This window comes from Aotus nancymaae, unplaced genomic scaffold, assembly GCF_030222135.1.
Source record: "Aotus nancymaae isolate 86718 unplaced genomic scaffold, 86718_ANA_hifiasm-v0.15.2.pri h1tg000041l, whole genome shotgun sequence".
NCBI lineage: Eukaryota > Metazoa > Chordata > Mammalia > Primates > Aotidae > Aotus > Aotus nancymaae.
Window position 1 is genome coordinate 14,680,277 of NW_026988455.1, and position 22,699 is coordinate 14,702,975.

Genomic DNA, 22,699 nt, shown 5'->3' on the forward strand with positions numbered 1-22,699 from the left:
TCCAAAGACTGAGACTTAAGACACACGACTTTGTCTTCTTTTGGCTCTGATTATCAAGGAACTCAAGTCATCTTTGAAGCAAATACAGCAACTATGAGAGCTTTTGCAGCTCTACTTGCTTACCTCAATTTCTTACTTTTTTTTCTATTTTCCCTTGTTTCTGATTTTCTACTCAGAATTATTTTACAACAGGCATGCTTCTTGTAAGCCTCTCCAGATGTTCTTCATAACAAAAAGGGGTAGAAATAAACAAATCAACAAATATAAAATGGCTCTAGTGGGGCTGATTTGAGACGTGAGTTTTGGGGATGAAATGCACTAAGTCCAGAGGTTCTTAACCTTGGGTGTGGGGATGGGCTTCCAAGAAACCTTGAACCTCTTGAAAGAGAATGCAAAATCACGGGTGCTTTTTCCCTGGGTCTGCAGCTTGCACAAGCATCTCTTAAGCTTAAGAAACACTACCCTAGGTCTCAACAGCAGGGGGAGACCAAGAATCTTGGCCATCACAGTGGAGCAAGAATAGAGAGGCAGCGAGGTATGACAAAAGGCTACGTCAGCCCTGGGCTTGTACCAACCCAGTGTTTTGGTGTGTGAGCAGTCTTTCTTATCCGAGTTGGACCATGGCATTATTCATTCGGTTGCGTATTAACCTACCAGATGGCCTGTTGTAGTTAACAAGGGCCGGCTGCTGTTGCTGCGTCTGTGGTTGTGGCGGCTGCTGCTGCTGCTGCTGCTGTTGCTGTTGCTGCTGCTGCTGCTGCTGCTGCTGCTGTTGCTGCTGCTGTTGTTGCTGCATGCCAGGCAACGTCCTTTTCCCCTGGACTGCAAGCTGCAGCGTTTCAGGGAGGGGCTGGCCCCGGGCCAGCATTTTGTAAGCTAAAATCTGAGCTCGAAGCTGATGCAGCTGGACGGGACTGAAAGGTGAAGGACCTCTGTTGGGCTGGCTCATGGCCTGTGGATCACCCGGGATGAGGGGCCCTGGCTGGTTTGGTGGCATCTGAGGTGGAGTTGGGCCTCCTCCAGACATCGGGCTGGAGACGTGCTCTGGGGCTCCCAGCGGAGACGGGTGCGGTGACAGATAACCTAAAACAAAAAAACACAAAAGGAAATCACAGGCTGCCCCTGACAACCCCTAAAGAGATATCCCAGAATACTCTAATAATTGTCTACAACACTGTCTGACAGAAACTAAAATAACATATAATTAATTATACCCATAATTTATCAAGTATATGTAGTTTAAAATTTTAGTATATTAATATGTACTTTATATATATGTAAAATTTAAAATTTTCTAGTAGCTACTTTAAAAGGTTAAAAAAAAACAGGTGACATTAATTTAAATAATATATTTTATTTAAACCAACATATCCAAAACATCATTTAAAAATTGTTGGTAAGATAGTCTACATTCTTTTTTTTTATATTAAGTCCTTGAAATCCACGAAATATTTTACACTTAAAGCACAATTCGAACTAATAACACTTCAAGTGATCAATAGCCACACGTGTCCTAGAAGGGAAACTATTAGTGGTTGTTGTTCACCTAAAACAAAGGCACCAGGGGACAGCACCGTATGGTAAAAGTAGCTCCAACTGGGAGAACAAAACCTTATGGCGCCTGATATCTCTCAATGGGGAATAAAGAATGTCTTACGTGGAGAGCAAACACTTGTTTTATTATTATGCATGTTATGAATAACTTGCAATTTTTGAATGCCTACATGTTGTAGGCACTATGCAAGGAGTTGACTTGCACTCAACTCTCACAGTTGGGTTCTCCCTAGAAGCAGAGCCTCTTTTAAGGACTGATGACAGGTAATTACTGGGAAGGTGCAGGGACACCAATAGGCATATGAAAAGGTAATATGAGGAAAGGAAGGCAGGCAATAAGGGGGATATTATCAAGCCAGCTGCTGCAGTAGGTGCCTCAAGATTAATTCAGTGCAGAAACTCTGGAATATATGGTAAATAACTTGCCTCCAAATTATTCCAGGAAAGAGGTAAAGAAGCTGGAGTATTTATCCTCCTACAATCAGCAGTCACTTGTTAAGTCACTAGTTATGACTAATGCTCTAGAGGTTATTATCCTCCAGGGACTTTCCCATATGTGGGAAAGGTAGGTGTCAGTAGATGGAAGTAAACCAAGATGGTGGTTTCAGGCACAGGAAATTAGGCCGGTGGGGGTATAGAAATCATAAGAGGAATCAAGAAGACATGGGTAGAACATACATTATTTCTTTAATCCTTAAAACAACCGTAAAAGATATATACTGTTACCACATTTTTTCAAATGAGAAAAATGAGGCTCAGAGAGTAAACCAGTTACCCAAAGTCACACAATTAACTCCTGGCAGCTTCAAGATTTAAACCAAGGTCCGATTTCAATGCATATGCCCTTTCCATGATCTAATATAAATTTGGTTATATGAAAATAAGTTAGGAACTTGAAAGTTTCAAAAAACCTTCTAGAGGCACTTATGACATTACATAAAAGTGAGAGTAATATGTTTGGTTTATAAGAGACCTAAATGGGAAATTTAAGAATACTTTTCTGGGGAAGAAAAAAAATCAAAATGCACAAAAAAGTTCAAGGGACTTATTTCAGGAGATGACCTGCATAACTTGGCCATAGAATTCCTAGAAAAACATACAGCAGAGCATTGTTGGAGGGAGATCCAAGATGAAGGAGAGAACCAACTGGCCTACAGCAATCCAAAGGTGGCCCTGAGTTGAAACAAAGTGCCAATTAATCAAGTCAAAGGTATCCCAGGACACAGCATTACATACATAGATGAAAAGTCTCTGCCCTTTAATAAATGTAATCATGTCACAGTTCTCACAAAGGTCATCACCTAAGTGTTTACTAAATTCCTGCCACGTGCTCGAACCTATGACAAGTTAAACTGAAAGAGCTCTGTGCATCTGCAGAAATCACAGAGGGCTGAGAATATATAACCACCACCAACTAGGGATTCAGCATCATAATTCATGAGACCAAAGAAAGTAAAAGATTCCGTTACTTTTATCTCCAATTGTCATTTGAAGAGGGAGACAAATTTAGTGTGATCCCCTAAACCAAGAATGGGTTTTGCTCCATTAACTGGTGAGAAGTAGAACTCTATTCAGGGAAATCCTGCCCTAAAGGGAAATAGAAGAATTGCTCAATTTCATTCCACAAATCCCTACTCCATGAGGAAGCACCAACACCATGCAGTGATTAGGGTTTGAGTTGGTTATATAAATTAGCCAGGAAAATTCCCTTGAAAGCCTGCAAGACTAGCAGAAATTTAAATCCCAACATGATGTTATTATAACAATGAACACTTAGAGAATTAACAGACACTTAACTTCAGCATTAACATTCTTCTTCTTTAATAAGGCTTACATTAACCCCTTAATTGTAATGCTAGTACAAAATGGTAGCCTGTTCATTATGACTTCTTTCTGGCCAGCCCTGAGTCTACCACAGGGGGAAAATCTTTCCACCAAAGCTACTAACATTTTCACAGTAGTAGAGATACTACCAGAAGTTAAAATGAGTCATGTTTCCTGATTTTTGGTCTTTCCTATTTCCTAGGGTCATCAATTACAAGCTCACTCATAGCAAACCATAAGACGCCTAATACAATGAACCAAAATATTAGGCAATCTAATCTAAATTCAACTGTATAACACTATTTATTAAATCACTCTTTTAAACTATGAACAAGGCAACATTATGAAGGTGAGACAGATTAAGCAATTCAAACTCTGAAAAAAAAGAACCTGGTCTGCATGGCTTTAGTGTCCAAAAAACTGGTTAAAAAAAAGGAACTTGGTCACTGGAAAATCAATACCAAAAAAATTCTTACCTCAAATTTAATCAGAAGAAATTGGAAGTGAGAAGATTATTTCCCAGATTTTGTAGGAGTTATGAACAGAATCATTCTGCCACCGTATGGTATTAAAAATAGAAATTTTTATTTCTGCATGAATAGCACCCCATAACACTTGAAGAAAAACAGAATCTAAGTGATACAACAAAATCACATATTTTGGTAATTATCTTTAGTTGAAAAAACAGAGTGAAGAAATTGCCTGAAAGTGAATATACATTTGTCTGCAGGATAACAGTGTTGATGCAGAGTCTGCTCTTTTGGAATCTTGTTTGATTTGCTCATTCGAAAGTAGTCAAAAAGTGGTAGTTTTCTTTCCCTAGTCTTCAAGGACCATTATCTCCCCAGTTTCACCTTGCCTCAGAGAGATGCAATAACCTCTCTCCTATTAGTAATCTTAAATTTCTAAATGCCAATTTTATATGAATTTTCTCTTCTCTCTCTCTCTCACACACACACACACACACACACACACACACACACAATACTTAAATATTATACACCTGCCTTTGAAGGGTTTCTAGCCAATGGACTAAATAAACAGTGTTATCATTGGGACCATAAGGTATACAATTCAGTATTTATTGAAGGAAATGGCTTTGCTTCTTGACCAATACCCTAAAATAACCTAAAAGGTTGCTAGGTAGTTAAAGCTCACAGCCTTCCAATCAATACCACATCTCTCTGTTCCTGTGTGTTTAGATTAATAAATGGCTTTTTACAATGAGTTTTTTAAAGATACGTGCTATTACCAAGTCTAGATTCTTTTTAGATCATTATATAAAACAGGACTGTATTATACTAACACTGCTTTATTCAAAAATATACCCTTAAATAACTCATTCCTCAGCCTACAATGCACTTTACTATTGTAGAGAATATTACATGTTAATTCTGATTCCCTTTAATGCAGACCTTCGCATTTAAAGTTATTATACCTCATTGAAATTATATCAAAGTTGAGATCATTTTAAATTGTTGACTCTTTAATACACAAACTTCCACACCTAATTGAACAAAATTTACTAATATCTATCGAGACATGTGATAGACATCATGCCAAGTGTTGCAGACTCCAAGATAAATAAGACATCATGCCTAAGTTGAAGAGAGGAGCCAAGCGATCGCAGAAATAAAAGTGAAAATGCTCTCAATTATGATTTGTGCATTTAAAGTGTTTTCTGTTTTCAGGTTTTCCTAGGACTCCTCTATTAAAGTTACTGTAATGACAGTAACAGAAAAAGTAAGCACATGGCTTCAAGAATCACTAAATATTACTCATGTATACTTCCCAGGTATTAAAAATAAAGGTATAAGGCCAGGCACAGTGGCTCACACCTGTAATCCTAGCACTTTGGGAAGCCGAAGCTGGTGGATCACCTGAGGTCAGGAGTTCGAGACCAGCCTGGGAAACATGGTGAAATCCTGCCTCTATCAAAAATACAAAAATTAGCTGGGTGTGGTGACACACACCTGTAGTCCCAGCTACTCGGGAAGCTGAGGAAGGAGAATCACTTGAACCCGGGAAGCAGAGGTTGCAGTGGGCCGAGATCATGCTACTGTACTCCAGCCTGGGAGCCAGAGGGAGACTCTGCCTCAAAAAAATAAATAAACAAAGGTTTATATTAGCTCTACAAACACACGTGGCCCCTTCAAATTTAAATGATAAGCCTGGAAATGTTGTCTTACTTCATTCATAACAGTGAATGAGTCAAATTTTTCATTCTTGTACTGCAAAAAGCCCCAGTGCTTTAGACTGCTTTTCTGACATGGACAAAATTCTGTGAGTTATCTGCAACAATTATGCCTGCCTGCCACCAAAATTCAGATCAGAGTCTAGAATGTTCAAAAGCCTGTTCACATATTAGTGGAGAGGCACTCACTCCTATGCCTCCATGACTTGCCTATTTATATCTCAAAAAGAAAACAACTGAGCATAGATTTCTCTAAATCCTCACAGCTAAAAGTCTTCCCTTGAGTGGATAGATATCTGATCATGGATAGAGGAAACACACACACTAATGACATAGGATTATATATAGCAACACAATAAACTTTGAATGAGAGTATCTACATATTAATGTTAATTAGTGCTAGATTAACTCATGCCCGACACATGTTGAAATGACCACACGATGATTCTGAAATCAGGCTACAGTGTATTAAAAGGCTCTGCAGTGCCTGAATATGTTTTCAACAGTGAGGAAAAGAAAGAGAACATGTTACATATGAAGAAGAAAAGAAATATGCCATATACTGATTTATCCATTGTTATGAATTGAATTGTGTTCCCCTCCTCCCAATATGTGGAAGTCCTAACTGTAAGGCCGGCTGCCTCACTGGGAGTTAAATGGTCACACTTATCTCTCCCCGTGCCGGCCTCTCCACGCTGACACACTTATCTCTCCCCATGCTGGCCTCTCTATGCTGGCTCCCCACACCCACTCCTATCTGGTCTCTCTATGCAGGCTCCACACACCCACTCCTGCATTCCTCACTCGACCCCTTCAAAATGTAAAGGCCCACCAAAGATTTGCCCAACGGCAGCTTAACATTGACCTCCCCAGCCGGTCAGCCCACCAGTAGTCCCGCCTGGCAACCAATGGCAGCTCGCCCCATCAGCACCTTGACTTCCCCTCACCAATGAAACTCTCTGCTCTTTGTTTCCCTAGTAATCAATCAAACCCCCTCACCAATGAAACTCACCAATAAAACTGTCTGCTCTTTGTTTCCCTAATAATCAATCAACCCTCCTCACCAATGAAACTGTCTGCTCTTTGTTTCCCTAAAGACCAATCAATTACCTCCACTCCCTATAAAACCCCACACCCTGAGAAGCCCAGTGCGACTTCTCTGGCCCCTTCCCGGACCACAGAACCTCGCCCGGGAGCTGAATAAATTGGATTCTCATTTTCTCCCACTGGCCTCAGTTTCCTCATTTTAACTCGGCAATATACCTTACACTAACCCCTAGTACCTGAGAATGTGACCTTACTTTGAAAGAGTATTTTTGTAGATGTAATTACATTAAGATGAGGCCATACTGCATTAGGGAAGGCCCTAATCCAATGAATGGTCCCCATAAAAAGAAGAAAATCTGGACACAGACAGACACACAGGAAAAATATCATGTGGACACTAAGGCAAAGCTTGTAGCAATGCATCTGCAAGCCCAGGAATGCCAAGGATTCCTGGCAACCACCAGAAACTAGAAGAAGCAAGGAAGAATTCTTCTCTAAAAACCTTCAGAGAGAGCACGGCCCTGCTGATGCTTTGATTTCGGACTTTGCCTCCAGAATTATGGGAGAATACATTTCTGTTTGTGGTAATTTGCTATGGCAGGCCTAGCCACACACCAGAAATAATACGTAATTCCACTGCTAGATAAAGCTGCCTTATAGACAATGGATAAGCATGCAACTCAAGGGACACAGGTGGTTCACCTTACCTTCACATCTAGGCTGTTGCTGGGAAGCAGGCCTAGATTCTCTTCCTGGCCCTGTCACTGATTGGGCATATAAACTTAGCAAAACAAAGTAAATTCTCCAGCTTTATCTTCTCCATCTATAAAACTGGGATAACATAATTTACCTTAAAAGATCACGATAAAGTTTCCGGATAAAGTACATAGAGCACTTTGCAGAGTGCTTGGACACATGGTGGCCAGTAAAATTACTAGCACTTTGGAAATAAAATTCCCCATATAAATCATCAGGTTGTATTGGTGAGGACGGAGGTAGATTTCTTTAAGGAAAAGAAACCCGCTGGATTCAATCTTCCTTAGACACATTCTTTGAAAGTCACAATTAAAACATCCAACAGGAAAGACTGAAAGACTATGCTAGGGAACCAGTATCAGGTGTGCAGCTGACACAAACCTTGGCTGTGTGGATCCATTGGACTCTGGGGAGGGCCCATGCCCGGGTGAGGTGGTCGCATACCGGTGCCCTTCATGGATCCACAATGGATGTCTTCTACAATCCCCTTGTCATGCATACCATCGATGGGCTGAAACATTTAAAGGACATCAGTTAAACACCTCAGCAAACTATCTATAAGTCAAACGTTCAGTCTTTAAACGTTGGAGGGTTTTTTTTTGGGGGGGTGGTGATATCAAAATGGGCAATGAAAATGAAATCCTGGTCACAAGGTAGACAAATACAGGCTATTTTTCCATACCCTTGTAAGTAATCTTGAAACCTGCTATATGTGGAAGTTAGTCTGAAGTCTGAAGGAAGGCTGTATGACACATCTGTGACGATCCAGTTTTTGGTAATTTTTCTTCATTAGAAGGGAAGGAACTATGGAAAGTTGAAAAGTTGAAACCGCAGGGTTCCATGGCAGTTGGGAAGAGACAAACAGACGGGACAGAGCTGTAAACAGGGGGTGAATACTGAAAGGGAAAGAGTGTGCAATGGATAAAGTTATACTACAGAGGGAGGAGGAATGGAAAAGGTTAAAGGCACAGTTTGGAAATAAATAATACAGGGGCTGGACCCAAAACTTGAGGCCTAATACGTGACAGACATGCAATAAATAGCTATTGAATTGACATTAATCCAATCCAGAATTGGGCAATGGAGTATGTGTTTGAAAAAGGAAAAGTCTATTCCTCCCCAAACTGTAATAGCAATTTTCAAAACAGCCTGAAAGAAATATTTCCAGGAGTTTATAGAAACCAAATGACTTCAAGCAAGAAAGTATGAGTGTTTGCAGTTTTGGAGAAAAGAAAGTTAATTTCTGCAGAGTCAAACGTATGCACTTGAAAAGAGGAAAAATGTGTCATAAAGAGCATGTTCGATAGAAAAATGGGAAGAATCTGGTATAAAGAGTGTCACTGAGTCTGTTAAATAGTAATAATAGAGAGGAAATCAAAGCAACGCAGCAGATGTATTTAGGCCACTTGTTTATTTATTTCCAGTAATGTTGAAAAGCAAAAAGCTGAAGCCTCAGAGGGAGAAGGAAAAACAAGACAAGAAATAAAGCTGCCTATAAAAAGAGTGGAAAAAAGTGAAGGCATCTGGTCAGCAGGTGTGAGCTCTAAACCCTCACCATGTCCTCACGCAGGAAACTATCTGAGGGGCTGGAGCTAAGGAGAAGCAGGATGGCAAAAAAAATGCAAAACTCAAAGAACACGAGCAAAGCAAAACAAAAAAAGGGGGTATTTAAGAGGGTAGAGAATATGAAAAAGTGTGATAAAAATGCTAGGATATAAAATGAAGGGATCAGAAGAGATAACAATTAATAAAAACAATCCAGGAGGAAAACATAACACTGACCCAACACTCACACATTGAATTTTTAAGTGGTTAAATAACAATAAACTTTAGCTAAGTATTTCCTTCACATTTTATCTTTCAGTTTGAAGGTGAGATATCTTCAAATTATTCTGAAATTATGTAAGCCACTTAGATGGTTTACAAGTCATTGATCAGATTTAGAATATAGCTCCCAAATTAAGGTAATCTAAGAACAAAACAATTTAAGGAATTGGATATGTCAATATGTTCAATAAGTCCCCTGAAAAATATGACATGGAAAACAAGCAGCTTTATTTCTCTACATCTCTGACAAGCTAACAAATTTATTTGTTTAAAAAGGAGAGAGAAAACTAGGGAATATTATACGGATATCCATAATACATTGTTAAATGAAAAAAGAAAGTTTTGGAGTAATTAACAGAGACACTATGATTCTATAATAGTAAAAGAAAAGTAACAAAAAAATCACACCAGTATGTACATATCTGTGCTTTTACAGTGTTTTTAATGAACATAGAGAAAAGACACAAAAAACATGAACAAGCTGTTACTTGGGGTGATGGTAGGATTACCTGTTTATCTCAGTATTGTTTTCCTTTTCAAAATAATCATATATTACTTTCTTGATTTGAAAATCATCAAAAAAATAAAATAAAAACATAAAAAAGAAAAAAAAATCATCAAATTACAAAATTTTTAACAAAAAGATCTTCTCTTTTGGGATCTGATGCCCTGCCCTAAAACTGACCTAAAGTTCTAGGTAACTAGAGGAAAGACTTGCTCTTTTCTGTGGCAATCTTTTTGTTTTAAGCCAGGATCTTCCACGGCTTATCTACTGTATGGTTCATTTTATATGTCAGTGTTACTGGGCCTCAGGTGCCCAGATAATTGATTAAATATTATTTCTGGATATGTCTGTCAGGGTATTCCTGGATGAGTTTATCATTTGAATTGTTAGACTGAAGAAACCAGATTGCCTCCAGCAATGTCAGTGGGCCTCATACAAAATCCATGGAGGTCCTGAATGGGAAAAAAACAAAAAACAAAAAAGCCAGAGGAAAGGAGAAGATTTCTCTCTGCCTGACTGCTTGAGCTGGCTCCTCTCTTGCCCTCAGACTGGAACTTACTCCATTGACTCTTCTGGCTCTTTGGACTCAGACTAGAACTCACATCATCAGTTCTCCCGGTTCTTAGGCCTGTGGACTCAGACTGGAACTATACCACAGGCTCTGCTGGGTCTCCAGCTTGATGACTGCAGATAATAGAACTCTCAGCTTCCATAACTGTGTGAGCCAATTCCTCACAGTAAGTCTCTTTTTACATATATCTCTATCTCCTGTCAGTTCTGTTTCTCTGGAGAATCCTAACAAATACCTACTTAATATCAAGAAGCAGCCCTGCCACTTATCCACCTGTGATATCATCCCAATAAGTGTAAAACCTCTATGTGTCTCATTAGGCAAAACCTTCAGGTAGTATGTAACGTCCTCATAGATTTTTCTTGGCTATTGCTTACTTTCAAAGCAAACTGTCACACAGGATCCTGTTTACTTTCTCAAAAGGCTGTTCTCTCTTCTTTGCATCTCCTGTGAAGGCATAATGCCAAATTGTACAGATATGATCATGCCCACAGCAACAATCCAAGCCTCATAAATAAAGGATAATTATAACCTTTGTCCAGAAACAAACAGCTGGACTTGAGCTCTGCAAAAATCAGAGAACCTTCTTCCAAAACCAGAATAAAACTGCTTCACAGAGAGACAGCAATGTGCGTTTTAAGGATTCCCTAGAAACTATTTAATTTCAATAAAGCCCTTTTCAAAAATCCTTTAGAGAAGGACTTTTTCCTTTTACTCTTTGGGATCTAATTTTTGTTAATAAATGTCAACCTTTTTAGGAAAGAATAATTTTCAGTATATCCATTAGTAAGTAAGTTACTTAACACAGATAGGAAAAGTAAGACTTATAGACTAACATACTAATTCACCAAGACGAAAATACCTTCAACCCACAAATCACAGGATTTACTTGTCAGAACTGCATAGTCTATCTTAGTATTTTCAAAAGCTAACATCTGACCTTCAATGACTGGTGCAACATCTGTAGCAATAAAAGTACCCCACATAGGCGTTTTTAATAATATATGCGACAAGACAAAGATCTTGCTTGATTTTTCTTGTTAACAACAGTAGAAAGGGGGATAGGGTTATCAGGAGTATTAGCCATCCACTTATCAGAAGACAAATTTGAATGGGAGAACAAACTCTTACCTTATGCATTTGATGTATGCCTTCCTGTGGGAAGTCTGTGGACCCCATCGTGGGTATAGGATGGGAGACACTTGGAGGTCCAGGACTTGGCCCCATCATGCTGTGGACGGAACCTGGGGATGGTCCTGGTCCTGGACTAGGTCCAAGAATTGGCCCAGGGGAAGGCCCGGGCCCCGGCGAAGGCCCTGGGTGGGGCATCGCACCAGGGTCTGTGGGCGTGGACATCTACTTCTCCTGTCTCTGCCAGTCAGTAGAGTAATGCTAAGTTGAAAAGCAGAAAAAAGAAAGGCATGTTTTAAACATGATGTTAAGATCAGAATAAAACAGTTGTTAGCATTTGATGGTGCCATTTCTGTAACAAACATCAAACAGAACTGCCCTCCCTGGTCCAGATGTTTGAGTGAGTGTGATATATATCCGTCTGCCCTAGTCTTTATGAAGACCACTTGTTTAAAAAAACACACACTCTAAATGATTCCCCAGAAAGATATAAATCATCTAAGATACAAAAAGACTCACTGGAGAAACTCAAATTTAACACATAAGCAGAATTCTAAACAAGTCTGAAATTTATTACTGCAGTCAACAGATGCTCTCCATTACTTACTGGCTTGGACACCTTACAAGTCATTAACCCCCCCAAAGCCATTAAAATACAGAACCCTTTAAAAAGTATCCAACCAAAACTCATTTTCATAAGTGAGTGGGCATTCAGAACTTCAAGGTAGTTAAACAGGGAAAAATACAATCTTCTAATTTGGGAATGAAAGAGAAGCCCCAATCGTGAAAAAAGCAAAAGCTATAGGAATCAAATAAATATGGGTTCAAATACTCATATATGTAGTTATTAATTATGTTATTTAATGTTTCTTCTTTTGTGATTTCAATGCAAAGACACATGTGGAAAACACAGCTGTATTCCCAGTACAACAAACGGCCACCCTTATTTAGCATTATTTCCCCCATTAACTACACTATACCAGAAGTGATCAGGAGGGACAGTTTAAAATGTGATCCTCCTGCCAGCAAATTAATTGAAGCAGAGACCCCTCAGACAGTTAAAACCAGGGATTTGTCCCAGACTTGGCTCTAGTCAAGAATCCTTGAGAGAAGTCATCCATGACTACTGGATCAGAGCTCACCACACACGAGGTGTGGAAATTCTGGTTCTACACTTTCAGCAGAACAATATTCCACCACCCACACTCTAAGGCTTCTTGGCATCCCCACTGGAACTGCCTCACAGAGTGGGTACAACTGCATCTTGGATATGAGCCAGAATGAGTAAATAAGCTGTTTTTCAGATTCTGATAGAGATCAATGATCCCAGCAAGATCGCTGAATACCACTAGCAACAGCAATTGTTCTATATTATGCTGTTACCTTGGAGGCACACACCTGTACATGCAGAAACTTTTTGCCGTCAACCTCACAAAATACAGAATGAGATACCCCAAGTGACTTGCTTACCCATTGTTTAGTGGCAGAAATGGAATGAGACTGTGGTAGCCTAATCGCCATAGTAGGGCTCTTTACCCATAGTGGAATGACGGGCTGGAGGGGCAGTACAAAAAACACATTCTTTCCATTCCTAGCGACCCATCACTCTCCCTGAATCTCTAGAGTATGCGGGCCATGAAGGCAGGGCATGCTAAAGTTCCCTTGCGCGCTACCAGCACATCAGCCGGCATGTACTCATAGCTCAAAAATTATCTGATGAATCAACTGTAGAGGAAATTTCAAGGGCCAACTATTAATAAAATCAATTTTTTAAGTTTTAACCTTATTTTAATTGTTTATATTTTTAGAGACAGAATCTCTCTCTATTACCTAGGCTGGAAGACAGTAGAGAGATCATGGCTCACTGCAACTTCAAACTCCTGGGCTCAAGTGATCCTCCCCACCGGCCTCCCAAGTAGCTAGGACTACAGACAGTGCCACCATGCCAAGCTAATTGTTTTATCTTTTGTAAAGACAGAGTCTCACTATATTGCCCAGGCTGGTCTTTAACTCCTAGCCTCAAGTGATCCTCCCACCTTGGCTTCCCAAACTGCTGGGATTACAGGTGTGAGCCACTGTGGCCGGCTCCAGTTAATTTTATAAATAAAAACCACAGAGTGAGTGTTTGAAGTGTGTTTCCATAAAGAAATCTTTAAAGTGTAGGCAAGAATTTAGGCCATTTTGACAAATAAATTAGAGCTAAAACAGGAAAGAGTCAAAGGCTACTTCAGAGTGATCATAAGTAGGGGAGCAAGACAGGACTCAGGGAACCCAGTACAAGTGGCTTTGAAACAACAGGGGAGCCTGAACAGTGAATTACAGCCTTGAATTCACTGGAGAGCCCAATGTTATTATTTATTCTTTGTGATGAACAAAGCAGATGGAAGTAACTTTTTTTTTTGCTTTCCCCCACCTTACGCAGGTTCAGTCAGCATTTTAAATTTAGGAACCTGACGTCAACTCAGGGGTACTACAAGTTATAATGCTCTTTCATGTATATCAGCACACTAACACACCCTTTTATTTTTTAGTGAATAAACGGAAATTGCTTACTTCCTGTTATGGTTTACATTGATATCAGCTTCAGTAGGTATTAAATACCACGAGTTTGAACAATGAAGATACAAATACTGAAGTTAGTGAGGCTAATATTCCTACTTTTAATATAACTGACATGTATTAAATATGAAATTCTAATATATATTAGCCTATAATGCTACTTTCCACATGTATTATCACCTCCACCTGGGAATGTCAGAGAATGTTGTAATTACTCATATATGGTCCCATAAAAATGTTCTTCATTATTTTGTTAAAAGAAACCATTAAAGGCAAAAACATGTTAGAAGGGAAGTGGAAAATTATGGACATATAATTGGAATGTTAATATAGGAACATGTTATATAGGAAACTATTTAATAAGAAGAGAACCCTCAGATGCCTGGAATTCAATGAATGTGTGTGGCTCAGACTAACAGTACAGTTCAACAAATGAAGAAATGTGCCCTGTGCCATATAAATAATGAATGGCAGAGATCTGGACTCTCATAGAACTTGATGTGATATTCACTGATGTCCCACTGGGAGCTTTGAGAGCCAGGTTCTGGTCTCAGGGTCACCACCAACTCTGGGGCCCTGGGAAAAGTGCCTTTCCTCTGGGGTCTTGACTTCTCTAGGCTCAGGATAGGAGTATCTCAAAGGTCCCTTGCAGCTGTCCATCCACGACTTGATGTCTGCTGCCTCCAGAGCATCTTGAACACTTCATCCAAACCTGTGTGTTAGAAAGTCCATTGATGGACTTCCAAGGCAAAGTCAGGGCTGCCCTAGGATCTGCTGTGGCTACCATCACCCAAGTATACCCAAGGGGAGGACTCTCAAAGACGAGGCCTACAATCCTGGCCTCTTGTTTTTCCTCTTCATTTCAGGTGGCAACTTTATTTTACAGTTCAAGTATATATATATAGTTAAACTTTCCCACAGTATGAAGAAACCAGGGGAAATAAATTACAAAAAGGTGCTAGTCTCAAGTGGCACATCATTACTAAGTTAGTACGGTTAAGGTTTAAAGTACAGTATTGGCCAAATCTGCTTCTCCCTCACCAGCCCTGCCGGTATCCCCTGTATTCTCTGCCCCTTTCTTCTCCAGAGCCCTAATGAGACAATAGAGATAGGGTGGTGATGATAGCAGTAAACACAGTAGGGTGGGCTGGAGGAGAGGGCTCAGATGGACTTCACAGGGCGGTGGTAGGTCTGCTCACATAGTAACGCTCAAAATCTACTTTTATTTTGTGTTGGGGGAAGGAGGGAGTTTCACGTCACAAAAGAACTACCCGCTCCACTATTATGTGTATGTGTCTAACAACATAATGACAAAAATGTATCTGGGAAGGGGGGACACAGCAACCTCCCCATACACAGGCACTGCTGGTCCCCTATCCTCCCCACCCCAGGACCCCCTGAGGGCCAAACCACCAGGTTCTTAGGCAAGAATTTCTCAGCGGTATACTCTGTCTTTATTTCATCCTTACTTCCCACATTCCTACCTTCGCAACTAGAGAGTGTGTGTTTTTAAAAAGAAGAGGCCCCAGAGGAGCTTCCCAGAACTCCAAACATCACAGTCATCCTCCCTCAGCCCAAATCTCCATCCTCTGCCTTAGCTGAAAGGCTCAGCCCAGCCATCTGCATATTAAAAGGAGTTCAACTTCATGGAATTTTAAGGGTCACTTCTCCAACCATGACAAAACTTATGTCTTACAGTCTAATTGTAATCAACAGAAACACCAAAGACCACCCCCCACATGTAGAGTAATATTTGAACACACCTACATGTGCTTCCTAATAATTCTAGTGACTTGAACTGAAGAGACGTTTTGCCACACCCCCATTGAAAAGATGAGGGCAGTAAGACAGAAAGGGAAAACATGGCTTGCCCAGAGTAACATCCGCAACAGGAGAGAAACCTCAGGCAGAACCTTTTCTCCCTTGACTCCCAACCCAACACGGAGCTGTGACACGGATCAAGCAAGACATCCACCAGGATACAGCTTTCACCAATGTGCAGGGGTAGAAAGTAGAAGGCAAAGAAAAAAAATCAGAAACAATGGGAGGGATATATTGCAAGGACTAGCTTGGCTGTGATAATATATTAACTTACAACAGGCTAGAGAAGTAAAGCGAAGCCCTGAAATATGAGATGAAGACAATGTCATAATAAAAAGGTCAATGATGTTTTACTTATTTATTCCGCCTATACCTAGTATCTACCAGGTACAAGGCATGCAGGGGGTACAAAAATGAATAGAGGTGCTTACCCCGGGACTATGAAAGTCTGATAGGGAAATAAGACTTGTGTCTAAGTAGCAACAAGAGAAAAATAATGAAATCCTGCAGGACACGGAGGGGTACAGCTAAACCAACACAGTCATAGAGAGGGAGACATTACTTTTAGCTCAGAGGATAAAGGAGAGAAAGGAATTAGGGAAGATGTAATGAAAAGGTAGCATTTCGGCGAGGCCCTTAAGTTAAAAAAATAAAGTTTCCTAGAAACTTTTGTTTTCTAGTCACAGAGTTTGGGGAAGCACACCGACCTTGACAATATCTCTTAAATTGCTCTTAGCCAAACTTCCTAAGAAAACACAAGGAAATCTTGGATCTCCAGGGTATCTTTTTTAACCACTCTCTTTACAGAAAAACTTTGAGGTCCAGGTTAAAGGTGGAACATCAGAAATAAAAGTTAGGTCCAGTCCACATCTCTAAGAATATCCCAGTCTTATTAAAGTATTCTGGCTGTTATGGGAGAACTAACTGCAAGGCTCAGGAGACAGTTAAGGTAAGAGTTCTTTTCATGTCTGTTTGCTGACTCAGAACATCTCACCCGACCTGAAGGGCTGCCTCTTGTTTTCCATGTGGCTTTCTCTAAAAATGAATTTGATAATTCACCCACAAGAAGTAGCAACATCTTTACAACTGGGCCTCAACTACTGTTATTCTTAATGGGGAAGCAGTGCGGGGGTAAGGAGAACAGCAATGCAGATAAAGGAAATAAATCTACCCGAAGTGTCTTTTTTAGAGGCCAAGGTTGTCGGGATAAGCAGTGAAACATTACCAAGGCCCATGCTGCTTCTTGGTCTGAGCTGTGCAACTTTAAACAATGCACAATGTGATTTGTACCACAGATAAAAATCGCACTGAGTTTTAAAGTTAACATTATAAGTTGCTCCATCAAGACCCTAGAACATCACTGAAAACATTTCTTCAGCATTCTTGTGATTATTCATGACACTTTGCCATTCGTTTCAAAGTCAAATATGTTTTTGAAAAGTTGTTGGTTTAAAACTTTGCTTTGGTCCTTGGGCTTCTGTGAACTCTCCATCTTTCAATCAGGGAAACAAATTAGAATGTGTGTGAGCTGCTGCCCTCACTTTAAATAAACTGCCTTGGGAACCATCCTTGCCCAGAGTCAGACCTGGCAAGGGCTGTGAGGCAGCTCTGTGCACAAGAGAAGATAACAACAAACTCGGCAGCAGCTAATTAGTCCCCCATGAACCCCAGACACTGCCTTAATAGGATCTTGGTTCTTAACATTACCACCCCTATAGATACCATGAGTTGCCATCTCAAAAGAGTCTACCTGTGATGCAATTTCGTGGCCTCTTCCATGAGGACTGACAATGATCCCACAAAGGAAAAACTGATTTAAAAGGGAATTCACGAGAAAAACCAAAGTGTTAGGAACCCTTTAGCAAAGCATCCTGTACTCTAGGACTCATGTCCATTGGTAGTTAGTTATAAAGGTAATCACAGATGACTATCACTTTTTAAATTCAATGGAACCCAAACTGCTGGGCAATTGGTCAAAACAAAAGCTAACAAACTAAACCAAAAAAAGCCAGTTTCAAATCATGGCACCCTGAAAGGTAGTATGTCATGTATGTTTACACATACGCCTGTCTCTCCTAGGCTAGGCCCTTTTGCAAGGCAACCTCATTTTGGATGTTGATAAGAATCAACAATAGCCACTTCCTTTTCTGTCTGCCAAGATAAGTTTATTTATGCATTAAACATATAAAAAGAAGAGTCTGAAATACATATTTTAAAAGCCTGTGGTTGAAATGGCACCTTTTTACTGAGCAGTAAAACTCAACCATCATAGGCTGAATGAACTAAAGTGATATCATAGGCACTCATTAATGTCAACTGGCCCTGACTTCCATAGTAGCAACAAAAATTCAACAATGAACTCCAAGTTCATTGCAGTTAAAATGGATAATAGCCATTAATGATGTTAAATGACTTTTAAAAATACCAACAAATGAGTTCACTTAACCTCTCTGAGTTTCAAGCTCCTTACCTATAAAACAGGCATAATAGTAGGGGCCTACAACTTCAATTTTGATACGAATCAAATAAAATATGAGATATGAAGACACCCTGTGAGCTATCATATGCTCGAATTACTGCCAGGATCCTTCTAAAGCCTTCAATTCCCACTCTGAACTTGAATCCACAATTTGCCAGATTAACCTAAAATATTGCTTTGTTCATGTATTCCCTTGCTCAAAACTTCTGAGACAAGCCTCCAATACAGATTGGATAAAATATTCATGCTGTAGCCTGCAAGTCAAGTCTTTCCAGAATATCTGACTTTATCTTCTGAAATTCTCCTCAACTGGAACTTCTTGCTCCAGGCAATCAGGTCAAAACAGGTACATTGGTCTTTCCACGTTCCTTCAGGCCGGGTCTCTGTGATCTGCCGGCTTTCTTCTGATCTGGGATGCTCAGAGGCCACCACTCCCACCTCTGCCCTCTTCCTACAGCAACCTTATCCCACCTCAAAGACCTTATCTATCCCATGTACTCAAGAAAGCTCAGGCTGAGCTGATCTCTCTCTCCGTATCACATGACCCATGCAGTTTAACATTCATCATTTGTATTAAATATGCTATTATAAATATACTATTAAATGTTCAGGTACATTCTTTAAAACACATAAATTCTCAATTACAAATCATCTATTTTTTACAGAATTTTGGACTTTGCTTAATGGCCTTTTAGTATAGCACAAAAGCAAGCCACAACATAACTGTGAATATGTGCAAAGCTATTTATTACATGTCCAGTTCAACAAAGCACAGGGGGAAGATGGGAGAGGGCTTTCCTTCTGGACATACAATTTCCATGTGTGATAACTCATCTCCCAGTAGAATGGTAAAAACTGAAATATATCACATCAAGTAGGTAAAGAAATATATAATCATCCTGAGCCAGAAAAATACATTTTAAGTGCAAACCGATATAGAATTTCCCTTGGATAACCTGTAAGCCAATACGTGACATTCCCTTTTTGGTTAGAGATTTTTACCATTTTTAAGTAATTTTGACTCCCAAATTCTGAATTTAGTTGTTTTTCTTTTTTTAAAGGAGGGAGTTTCAATTATATTTAATGGTTTTCAAACTTTATCATTTCAACTTCAGTGGGTCCCATTCATCGACTTACGAAAGGGCCAGCCCGTATTTAAATTAGGCCAGTTTCTAAAAAGTTTCTAAAACATTAGTGCTTGCATAGATGTAGATGACATATTGGCATAAGATTGATGCTTAAATTGATACTAATCCACGTAAAAATACTGTAAAATATTGTGACTTTTTAAATGTTTTAAATCTTACAGGTATATAGCCAGACTATAATTGTTCAAATATCCTGGAAGTCTTAGCTATCTAATAAAATATCCTAATTCATACTAGGCTTCAATTATATAATAATGTATTAAAAACCCAGAAGTCCAGAAGGCCATTATGTCAGCATTTCAGGGCAAAGTCGTGTATTCCGTATCTAAAGCATCATTCCAAATGTATATATTAATGAGGTGTTTATATCAAACATTCAAAAGACTAGCTATTTTGCTCCTGAATTTCATCGGCTCTATTGTATGTTTTACTGAGGTATAATTATTCAAGCATCTTTGATATCTTTACAAGTTTTATTACTCAAAGACTCTCTCTAACAAACATATCCTAAACACATTCAAGGAAAAGTGCTATATCAACATGGGTAATAGTAAAGTCATAATAAACAGTAAGAAAACTGCAGTTTTGCAAACCCAGGTTGCAAGATTCCATTTAACTTGACAATAAACATCTTAGGCAAATGAATATGCTCTCTTTTATAATGACTCTGGTAGAACGTAGTTTTAGACTCCCATACTCTCTAGAAAGTATAAAGTCACAACTTTCTATATAGAAAAAATAATCACTCCAGGCCTTCCTAAATAAGCTAACAAATAAATTACCACCAAGTGTATTTTCTATTCACAACTACTTAGGGAATCACCCATGACTTTAACAACCGGCTAAAGATTAGAGTTCCCTAATAAGAATTCTTCCAAAAATGACAGAAAATTCACATCCTCTATTGGCCAAAAACATTGCCAAAATACAACATTTAAGGGAAAAAACAATTTAGAAGATAATTCTTTTACATTAAAAAGGAGAAATTAGAAATAGCTTCCAAATGTGGTTTTCTTACTAGGGAAATATTCTCATCTGTTCACAAGAAATATAACAGAAGAGAAATGTAACTCACGTATAGTTTTCTAAGGTAACTCATGCTAAGCAACTAATTTGTCCCTATCGTCCCTTAAAATCATCTTGACCAGCAACAGTGAGAATCAAATCTTAAAGTGGTTAAATCAGGATCTACCAACACTCCCTCCACTTGCAAATGCTGGGAAATAGTCCTTAGTATTACATTTGTGATAATTCAATTCTCCTCATGGCAGCATGTCAAGATGTCATAAATAGTGATTTATTATTTCTCTAGAGTATCAAAAAGCTGCTGACCTAGGAGAATTTGACAAAGGCCTTGTTTACAAAGGAAGACTTCTAAAGGAGAAAAAAAAAAACAGGAAAACACTGGAGAACAGCACCACTTTTATAATTTATAAGTCTTTTTATCCTCTTGCTCCAATACATGATAAATGTCAAAATATTACAGTAATACAAAAAGTATCACAATAACTTTTTAGAAAAGGATGGGATACGATTTTATACTGGCCTGTATAATGATTTATCTTAAACTTAATCAAAGAAAAAATTTTTAAATACTTATCTGCAAAAGTGTTACTTTGTAGTCATACCATGGTCAGGAATACTTTAAACAGAATTCAAGCATTAACAGAGGCACTTTTTTTTTTTTTTTTTTTTTTTGTCAATTCTAAGCCTCAGGTGTTTGTCAAAGCACTTTTCAAGAAACTTGACGAGAAATGCTCAAAAACCACTTTACAAACGAACAAAAGAAAAGATCTAAGGCTGCTTTGAACATGCTCTTGTGGTGAATATTTTCTGTGAAACACCACAGTGCAGTTAGTTCTGATGCTGGGCTGTAACTGATATAAGTCATAAGAGAAAGGCCGCATTGAAGGAAGCCCTCCCTCCCCCAACCCTCTTCAAGGGTTCTGATACCCCACATTCCTCATTCATTTTAAATGTTCTTTACCAAAATGGCATCTCTCTGATGCCCCAAAGGTAGATGGACCTCTCATCTACTGGGCTGTTTTTATTTTTTATTTTTCCCCTCCGCCTACCCAAATAAGTATCTTTTGGACCTAACAGGTGTCTCTAAATCCCCTCTTTACAATAGCAAACATTTGCATTGTAAGGAAGCATCTGAGGAAAAAAAAAGAAAGTCCAGGAGAATAAAAGAGCAATGAGATTCCTAAAAGAAAAAGTGTGTCTCATTTTGCATAACAACGCAGCCACTAGGATTCAAACCTGCCACGCCTCTTAACACTTCTCCAGTGTGCTAGAGGTAGCCTGGAAGCATGAAAGTCCAGCGCCGGCCAACAAGCTTCCGGTAGTGGCCCCCCAGATAGCAGATGGAAAATATCACTGAAAATATTTGAATGCGAATATTTAAGTATACACATACACAGCATTGGGTATGGCTTTTTAAATTATTAGCGTTCTCAGTGGTTTCGGAGTCTTTGGTGGTTGGATAGAAATTTTCTGCTACTCAACACCCAAGCAATAATCTCATTATTTATGCAAGCATTCTGTTCAGATAAGCAAGGCACACAACCAGGTGTAAATTTTAAGTCTTTTGAAATGGAAGTTTGAAATTTAACTCTGCTATTATAAATTTAACATTTCTGCTAACAGTAACGCAGAAATTTAAAACACAAACACACACATTCAATGCAGCAAACTGTATCCTTAATGTCTTCCTTGTGCTTTAACAGTACACATACAAAGTCATACATGCCTACATAATGACCAGAAAGGAAACAATGATGACATCTCTCCAAAAAATTACTAGCCCGGGTCGCTTTGCTTTTTCCAAAGCACCAACCTCCATCAGGTTAGGGCGGAGGGAAAAAAAAAAAAAGAGACAACCTTGCAAAACTCAACCAAAAGTTATATAAACAAAGGAGGGGAGAAGCCCAGTCTAGGCTTTGCACCCATGTGCTACTAAAATTACATAACACCCGGTGCAGACATTGAATAAGGAACGGATTCTGCAAACACCCCCACTCCCTCGACTCCCAAGCCTTCCTCATTCCCTTAAAAAATCCAAACGCCTGGCAAGAGCGAGTGGACGACTTTGAATATTATTTTATTACTGGAGTAAATCTTGCGAGAGTTGGAGGTACGTTTAGGCCCGAAGTTTGAATGTGCAACAGCCCCAGGGTGCAGCGACTCACACTCTCCGGACCCAGAAGAGAACTGACAAGCAACAGCAGCCAGCAAGGCCTTCTTCCCCCTCACGGTGCCTCCCGCTGGAAAGTTTTCCACG

General features: G+C 39.3%; 1 protein-coding gene across 4 annotated transcripts in view; it reads right to left on the reverse strand.

The window, feature by feature from the left end:
• The window catches only part of SMARCA2 (SWI/SNF related, matrix associated, actin dependent regulator of chromatin, subfamily a, member 2), a 211,045-nt gene that overhangs the window by 156,392 nt on the left and 31,954 nt on the right, over positions 1 to 22,699 (reverse strand). For all 4 annotated transcript variants that reach the window (XM_064361484.1, XM_012454586.2, XM_012454583.2 and 1 more), the window contains 3 exons: positions 11,410 to 11,670; positions 7,757 to 7,886; positions 655 to 1,083 (listed from right to left, as the gene is read on the reverse strand). In XM_064361484.1, the coding sequence (XP_064217554.1) occupies positions 655 to 1,083; positions 7,757 to 7,886; positions 11,410 to 11,634 (784 nt within the window). In that variant the 5' untranslated portion in view covers positions 11,635 to 11,670. The remainder of the gene's footprint in view (positions 1 to 654; positions 1,084 to 7,756; positions 7,887 to 11,409; positions 11,671 to 22,699) is intronic.